Source organism: Monopterus albus, unplaced genomic scaffold (genome assembly GCF_001952655.1).
Source record: "Monopterus albus unplaced genomic scaffold, M_albus_1.0 scaffold626.1, whole genome shotgun sequence".
In the NCBI taxonomy this organism is placed as follows: Eukaryota; Metazoa; Chordata; class Actinopteri; order Synbranchiformes; family Synbranchidae; genus Monopterus; species Monopterus albus.
In genome coordinates this window covers 43,748-53,321 of record NW_018128506.1, presented here as the reverse complement: position 1 = coordinate 53,321, position 9,574 = coordinate 43,748, and the positions used below count along the sequence as shown (strand labels likewise).

Genomic DNA, 9,574 nt, shown 5'->3' with positions numbered 1-9,574 from the left:
GTGTTTATGTATAAAGCCAGGAGCAATTTATTACCTGGTGGAATTCAAAAACTATTTAATGAAAGGGAAGGGGGATACAATTTAAGGGGTCAGTTAAATTTAAAAATTCATGCTATACGTACAACCAAAAAAAGATTTTGTATTTCCATAAGTGGGGTAAAACTATGGAATAATTTAAGTGTAGACATAAAAAATAGTAATAGAATTGACGAGTTTAAACACAAATATAAAGGTATGTGTCAATCAAGATATATGCAAGAACAGGCTCAATGATTAATTACATGGACAATTGTGGGTGTGGTGTACAATTTGTAATAATTCTTTAGTATATTACTTGTGTGATGTAAGAATGTTGACACTGTTATGTTCTTTTTTTAGTATAATACTTGTGTGGGTAGAAGTGAAATATTTACTGCTTGCAAACCAATGATGTAAGATGATGTCATGGGGTAGGACTGGATAAGTCTGACTTCTTCTTACTCCATTCAAGCATGTACTAGGTATATGCAAATTGATATTGGATTATGTGTAAAATTATGTGTGTTGTCATATCAACTGTTTTTACATGCTTGAAAGAATAAATCAAATCAAATCAAACTCCTGCTGCCAGTTTTGTGTCGCAAGTGGACAGCACAATGAACTGCGATGGCATTAATCTGAATTTCTCCTCCATAAATAGGTAAACAATGATATATGTACTGATGAAAAGAGATGTGTAACACTAAACAAAGTGGGTAATTGAGAAAACCCATATTTTAACTGACATAATGCAGACATAGTAACTTCTCCAGCCTTACAACAATTCTCTCCAATGTTACAGAAACAAGGCATTAACAAACATGAAACGTGTTTTTTAAACTTGCTGTTAAGTTCTACTGAGTAGTAGAAACATCATTCCCTTTCAAGTAGCTCCAAGGTTGGTAAATGCAACCGCGGTTGCTGCGTCTTCCCCCATATGACCACATACATTCCCAAAGTAGTGAAATTAATTCCAACAGGTAGTCTATCACCAACAGTAACATCATGGGTTTTTAATCCGCTCGTTAACTAACAACACATCACATGCAGCAGACACACTGGCCTCAAGCAGTCAAAGCAAACAGGTACTGTGCTCTGGGGTAATCCAGCCTTGATGAGCTGATCACTAAGTATCGTGGGGTCTTCACAGGCCGGCTACTTGTAGGTTAGACCTGGTCAGGTAAAACAGTGAGTCCCTGTACTGGAACATTCCCAGACATGCAGTAACCTCAGGTCCTGTATTTTTCTCCACATCCTCTGGTCACAGTGCAGCAGCAGGAGGTAAAATATATTCACAAAAGCAGGCGCGGTCAAAAAATTCAGCTTTTACAATAGCACAGTGGATGTCAGGTAAGCTCACATGAGTGTGCAAATGCATGGAGATTGTGCAAATGCATGGAGATTATGCCCATTCAAGGAAATCCTTAAACTATCGCGTAATACTTTACTTTGTTCGAAAAAAAGTCTCGCTCGCAATAGTTTGCAAGACGTGTATAAACCGAGTTGCTTCTGCATAGACATACTAGAACATACATACACCTAATTTTTTGAGCTTTAGGTCATATCTAAGATGATAATTCACCACTGTAACATTGTAGATAATTCAAAAATCAAGGAAAAGCATGTCATTTTACATGTATCTCAAATGTGCCACCTCTCCCTGAGTCTGTGTCCATGCCTAGTGACACTAGCCACCCTGTCCAAAGTTTGTCAGACCCGCCCCTCCTCCCCGCCTCTTCAAGGCTCTCTGTTTGTGTATATGTCATCCTCTCTGTCTCTCCTCTCTCTCACATTCACTAGAGAAAAGTTACAGTCTTATCTCTTATTCCTCTGACAAGTGTAGGAGAATTAATGACAAGCTGTTAATGGTTGGTTTAGGATAAATTCATCCTGCTTTCCTACTTGAAGAGCCTGGGATTCACAGCTGAAGTGAAACATATAAGATAAAGAAAAATAAAATAATGAAGAATTCAGGACATAAGGAAGAAGAGCTCACCACAGTAATGGGGGATCCAGAAACTGGCTCACATGTAAATGGGTCGAAAAGGTGAGGACTTTAAATCGTTTCACCTTCTATTCTGAAAAGATTTGGTCTATCTGTGTTTGTTCTTTTCAGCTGAACAAGCTGTATGTATTTTTTTAATGTTTTCATGTTGCATAATTGTTGATATCAGTCAGACTCCCGGTAAAAACAAATTATACATTATAAATATACAGGGTAAGTAATGTTGGCCCCACCTACAAACGTTGAGTGTGATATAAACAATAATGCATAAATAATTTTAATCCATTAATAAGATATACATTTATAAGGAATGGGTCATTCTGCATAATAAGTATTTTTACTTTTGGTACATGAAGTATATTTTGATGCCAATACTTATGTACCTTTACTTATGTAACATTTTGAATGCAGGACTTTTGCTTGGGGTGTTATGGTGGAGCAGTGGTTAATGCTGTCACCTCAAAGCAAGAAAGTTCTGAGTTCGACTGACCTGGCGTTTTTATGTATGGAGTTTACATGTTCTCCCTGTGCCTGCATGGGTCCACTCCGGTTTCCTCCCAAAGACATGCAGCTTAGGTTGAATGGCAACTCTAAATTGCTTGTAGGAGTGAGTGTGAATGTGTGGTTGTCTTCCTCTGTGGTTGTCAGCCCTGTGATAAACTGGCAACCTATGCAGGGTGTACCCTGCCTCTCGCCCAATGTCATCTGGGACCCCCACAACCCTCTTCAGGATAAGGGGATGGATGGATTTTTACTTGTAACAGAGTATTTTTAAACTGTGGTGTACTTCTTCTACTTAAGTAGGTAGGTAGGTACTTTATTGATCCCTCAATGGGGAAATGTCAGTGTTTCAGCAGCAATGGAGAACAAACAACATAGCACCATGAGAAACAAACACCACACACATATCTTGATAAATTTCAGTACCTCAAGCAGCAAAAGAGAACAAACAACATAACACCATGAGAACAAGCATCACACACACATCCTGATAAATAAATTCCAAGTACTCAAAAATAGACAGAATCAAGTATTTGAATAATCAAGAACATAATTTATATATGTGCATATTAACCATGCATTTTACCCCAGGATTTGAGTATTGCACCTCAGTTGACTATTACATAGTCCCTCATACTTTCACCTAGTTTATCCCTGCAGTGATGTAACCAATATGAACAATGGCATTTAGTTGACAGGTGCTATTGTTCCTGTTCTGCACAATCTAAATCATTTCAATAAGTTTGTACTTTACTCACAGACGTCTGTGTACTCACACACACCCACACACACCCAGTCAACACCCAGTCACACCCCCACACAGACGGAAAAGCTGTCTTGGTGTTTTCAGTCATATTTCCAACCAACAGATGAAAACATTTCAAGAATCATTAGGGGAGCACCCTTTAGAGACTTGAAGATGCAAGCTAAGCCTACAGCTGTCGGCTATAGTGGAAATTAAGTCTGACCTATAGATCATGCCCAGTTAGCCCTTTCACACAAACACTGGTATTTCCACTTTTGCCTCTGTGCGAGGTTTTCTAATGTCAACTTCTTCTCCACAGTGAAAAACAAGGAACAGAAACAGTTAAATGTATTACATGCTGTTTGATATAATCTGGACCTACTTTGTTGACAATAATGATATAACTTTTTATTTTTACAAGCTAATTCAACATAAAATCACTAGTTTTTATTTTCAGACCACTTCAGAATTTATACACATGAGCTGTTCATTTGAATTAAAATGAATTCAGTGATTGAACTGCTTAGAGTTCACTCAAGCCATTCAATTTAATTTTCAATGAAAGAAAATGTGCCAATTAGTAGACTTCCCAGAATGCATTGTTTAACAATTACAGTCACTGGGAGCCCCGTAGCCAGGGCTCTAAGTGGGCTGGTATGCACCGGTAAGCAGTGCCAGCACCTCTACATTTTACTCTTTGATGTACTGGACCTTTTTCTTGTCCTCTCCATGGGATCCTCTGAGATGAACTGCGTCTCACCTGTACAGTAAACAAGTGCACCACAGGGTGGTGACATGAAGCCGCGGTCAGCAGGGATACCACCCCATAGAACCCTATTCATACTCATACTGGCTGTGTTATGAGGACCAAAAAAGTATTTTTTGCTGCAGAGTGAGGTCATTTTTGGAAAGTCAGGACGTTTTGGCCAGTCCTCACTTTATCTATACAGAGGGTTAAAAATTGGTTTTAGGGGCGAGGTTAGAATTAGGTTTAGGTTAGTTATTAGGGTGTTAGGCATTTAGTTCTGATTATTAAGATTAGGATAAGGGGCTAGGGAATGAATTATGTCAATGAATGCCCTCACAAAGATAGAAGTACTAGTGTGTGCGTGTGTGTGTAAGCGCTACTTGCTCCCCATCTCACACAGACAAGTAAGCACAAGGTCGCATTTTACACAGATGTCAACACTTGATATGTGCAACCAAACAAAAAGCAATGGAGAGAATAATTATTCACACACCTGTTGAAGAAACAGAACACAACAACAAACTTAAAGAAATGTGATGTGTAACCTGCAGTCAAAATACCTGGTGCCATTCATTCCACTAAAACCACCACGGTGCGCGTTACGCTGATTGTTGTGAACTGTTGTGAATGGGAAGAAAACAAAGGCTAACTTAGATACAGTAGATACTTTATTGATCCCATGTAATCCAAAGAAAATTCCCGTTATCCAGTAGCAACAGCAATAATTGCCAAAATCAGAGCACACCAAAATAATAAAATGTATAAGACTTAAAAACAAAAAATAAGTATAAAAATATATAACAATATAAAAATATAGATGGGGGAATAATTATAAATGAAGTGTAAAAAACACAATATAATGGAATTCAATCTTGAGCATGAAACAGACATGATCTCTACCCTACCTACATTTCTTCCTGTTAGGAGTCGCCACCGCGAATCTGATTCGTATGAGTAAATTTGGCACGTTTTTACGCCGGATATCCTTCCTGACACAACCCACGAAACAGGCATATATGCATAATAAACACTTCCAAAAATGCTTTCAGTGTGGATTAGAGGTTAATGGTTACTTTCTCACCTGAAAAATATCTAACTCAATAAAGGCTTGGATTTATCTCCATAAAAATACTGAATCAGCAGAAGAGTCTGGTGCCGTAAAGTGTTACGCAGTTCTTAGAAAAGGTCTCTGGGATGCCGATCCATAGTTACTGTGATATCGCCAGATATCTCCACAAAGATGCCAGAAGCATTTGGTCTCATTCACAGGCTTTATTTTCCAATTGGTGCCAACATACACTCAACAGCATCGAGCCACCCACGAAGCCCGCTTTGCTCTGCCCCGGTATCCTCCTTTTTGGCCCAACTGTATACCCAGTCTTAGAGAGCCCTCTAGTGACTGCAACCCGTCGTAACATGTAACCAATACACTAACATTTACATAGTGCAGTAACAGATGATCCAGGTACACAGTGGCAACAGCAGAGCTGTTATTCACATTATTAGAAGTCAGTCTGCCATCAAAATGAGTCTGAAGCTGTTGTTTTAATGTAAAAAAGATATGTATTGTTGCTTTAACGGTTGAATTTGCACACATGCACACACACAGGGGTAAGAAAGGTTAATTGGTTTCCATAAAGGACATAAATAAAAGAAACTGGACAAGCAACACTGTTTAGATTCAGACCAATTAGACCTAGAGGCTACTGAGCAAAGAGAATTACCCTGTAGCTAATGGTTTTATAAGCAATCAGCAGACAAATAAGTGCACTCACTTCAACCTAGAACTAACATTACTAAGTAGACAGTCAAATAAATTAATAGCACATGCAGTGTTTTGTTAAAATCCACATTTCAACACCACAGACTGTTACAATTTTGAGAAAAGACACAAAACAGCAAGTAGATTAATCTGTGTGCAGTGTACAGATTAATCTAGAGAATGACACCAGCAGCTGAATAAATAAACACAGTCTGGCTATGTATACTGTTCACTCAAGGAATTACTGATTCCACACACAGCTGTGTACTTGCCAGTAGTCCAAGGTACTCAGTTGGTCTGCTGCCTGTGCCTGTATCTGATTGTTCTAAGGGTACAGAAGAACTTAATGTATCACATGTTTGGTGACATTTTTTTACAACAATAAAATGTCTCATCCATATAGGGCACAAAATCCTGTTATCGGTTGGGCTGCTAATTCTACCTGTATCATGACATTTTGATTGCATCATTTTGTTATTATTATTATTAAAGTCTCTTAACCTTTGTCTTTCTTGTTTTTAGACAATATGTCGAGAGCTTGAGTCACCAGAAGAAGACTTTGTTTCAATCCTGGTTCCAGTTGCTGCTCCTTCTTTGTCTAGTGCTCTTCGTCTTGTGTTACACTCTGTCCAGCAGCTATGTGCCACGGTGGGACGGCTTTGCACTCCATGAGCAGTACCAGAGGTTCTTTAATCAGACACATCAGGTTCATCTGACCACACAACCATCTACTGTACCATCTACAGGTATACACTACCACCAAGCCCACCCACGCAATTACCATTTTATTATGGATAACACAGAGGTGTGCAAGACCAAGAACCCTTTCCTGGTCCTGATGGTCCCAGTTGCACCACATAATGTGGCAGCTCGAGATGCCATTCGGAAGACTTGGGCTAATAACAGCCTGGTTCAGGGCAAAGTGGTGCTTACTCTGTTCATGCTGGGCCTCCCTAATCGAGATAATGCTGAGCAGCTGAGGGAGAAGCTCAAACGGGAGAATCTGCAGCACAATGACCTGATCCAAAGTGATTTCATGGACACTTACCGCAATCTGACAATAAAAACCATGGTGATCATGGACTGGCTGGCCACCCACTGCACTACAGCAGCATACGCCATGAAGGTTGACTCAGACGTGTTCCTGAACATTGACAACCTGGTGACTATGCTGCAGAAGCCGGATATCCCCAAGCAGGACTACCTGACAGGGATGCTTTTGAGGAACAGGCCAGTCGTACGTTCAAAGAACTCTAAGTGGTATGTCCCTAAGGAGATGTACCCAGACCCCATATACCCAATCTACCCTCAGGGCATGGGATATGTCTTCTCCAATGATCTCCCAGAAAAATTTGTTGAGATATCAAAAATAATAAAGCCTTTTTACATAGAGGACGCTTATATTGGAATGTGTCTGAAAAAACTAGGAATTCCACCCACGTCACCACCAGAGCCCTCTCAGTTCAAGTACTTTAGTAAATATAATCGCTGCAAATACTCCAAAACCATCACCTACATTCTTAGGTCTGCAAAACAGTTGGTGAAATACTGGACAGACGTGAAGAAACCTGGACCACCTTGTTAGGACAGTGACTGTTACAGATGCACTAAGAAATCACTGGTTGGAAGGGACTGGGTGGTAGGGGATTGGGAGGTCAACTTATTTAGGAGTTTGAGTTTCTACGTTACTGGCAGAGGTGGGGGACTCAAATCACTTGACTTGACCTGAATTAGACTTGAGTCACAAATTTGAAGACTTGAGACTTGCACAAACACTAGTAAAAGAGTCCATTTGACTTTGATTTGGTATTAGAGTTGCAACAGTATGAGATTTTTATGGTATGATAACAGTCTCTGAAAACATCTTGGTTTCACAGTATTACAAAATTACTATCATTATCAGCTACAGTGACCCTCACAGGAATGAAAACAAAGGGTGTTTTTTTATTGCAAGCGACTCTGACAGTTGATTGAGCTGGACTACAGCACTAGATTGACCCTAAAGAACAGACAGAATTATAAACATGTTTTAAAAAATATGTAACTATAATATATAATGAAAGCATGTTAGGTTACATCTTAGCACCAGCAGTAGAGGTAGTATTCTCTTCATTTACTTAAGTAAAAGTAGCCTGCTCTGAAGGATGTTGGAGATGGAGCTATAAGGGATGAAATAAAATCTATTTTTTTACTGATTCTGTTGAGTGTTATATGTGCTGTGTATTTGAAAATGTGTTAAGAACTGTTGTTAATTGTTAGTTCACCATGTGGGTAACTGTGATGTCACCATTTTGGTGTAAGCACCATCTCTGGGCCAACTTGCACTACTTCAGTTCCACCTTAAGTCTTGATGAGGAACCACAGAGCCTGAAAAATGCATGCATACATGTGACTGTTGATGGAAAAAAGTGTTTTTTATGTAAGTAGATTTTCAGCTGTTTGTGATATTACTTCCAACTGAGATGCTCGTCCACTTTACTGAGTCAAAAGCCTGTTAGAAGCATCTTTTTCTAATTTCTGAAATGTCAAAGTTTCGAGAGAATTTAGCTCTAATACATGAAAGACTCATCTGTGTATCTGGTTGGTAACCCTGTTTAGACTGTCATTTACCCTGATCTCTTTAAAAGGAGTTAATTGCAATAAGTAAAGGTCAAAAATGATCATTCAGAGAGAAATACAGCTGTTTTTAACATATAAAGATTCACACTCAGACCTTCTGCTATGGCTCTAATGGCAATACATAAAACAAGTTTAGATTTCAGTTTAGATTTTTGTAGTGTAAAATAATATTCGGTGGTTTTATCAAGATATGCATTACTTTTACAAAATGGTATTTCTTTGCCCAACATCATTTAAATGCTGAATAAACCCAAAGGTGCCCAAGGCAGCAAGCCGCTAAACATATTTTTTTAGATCTGGTTTTGACAAATATTGAAAACTAACACTTTACTGGCCTTGGTTACAGTGTGTAGTGGTGTCAGTTGGCCCCAGAATTGTGCTATGTTTAATTTGTAATGTTTTCTGACACCAATGAACATCTATGCTTTCAAATATAATTTCTATGTTTGTTAACTCTGTGTTTTGAGCATTACATTAAATTCAGATCAACTTTAATAATCAGTCTTGTTATTTCTGTTGCATTTCTGCTATTTGATTTTTCATTATGGAGCAGTGGTTAGCACTGTTGCTTCATAGACAGATTTGATCATGGAAAAATTCAGCAGACCATGAACTGCACCAAATCCTTCACTACACACTAGCTAGAATAATAGGCTGTGAAAACAATACACAACTACACAGCTGGCTACTATTAGTTAAAGTCCCATGACCTAGACATGTTAATCCCCATCCAGACATGTTGCAAAAGCTCCCATAGAGCAAGGTGATTAACTTCATCTGCCATTTCACTCACACAAGTATATATATATATAAATATATATACAGTATATGCCCATAAATATACACATCTACACTGAAACACACATGCACTGTACTGTACATATGTACTCCACATACAGAGCCTCACACACACAATCGAATTGCTCACAAACACACAAATTAATATGCACTCAAATACACACTAATCACTGATCTAGAGATTAATCATGTGATTTACACACATTCAGATAACTAATATTTTGTTTGCATGTATAGATCATGTTAAATCAGTGTAACAGACATAATTATAATAATATATGAGATGGAAAAGATTGTGATCAAAGTTTGTCTTGATTGTACTTACAGGCTGTGTGGTATTTTGTGTGGGTAATATACAAAGGAGGATACTGACACTGT

The 9,574-nt window shown here is 38.5% G+C and overlaps 1 protein-coding gene across 1 annotated transcript; it reads left to right on the top strand.

Annotated features, from left to right (window-relative positions):
* Window positions 1-6,381: 6,381 nt before the first annotated feature.
* On the top strand, window positions 6,382-7,364 carry LOC109953333 (beta-1,3-galactosyltransferase 2-like; the record flags this gene model as incomplete). Its single annotated transcript, XM_020588783.1, has 1 exon — window positions 6,382-7,364. A coding segment is annotated over one exon (983 nt), but the record flags the coding sequence as incomplete, so codon positions are not given.
* Window positions 7,365-9,574: the final 2,210 nt, after the last annotated feature.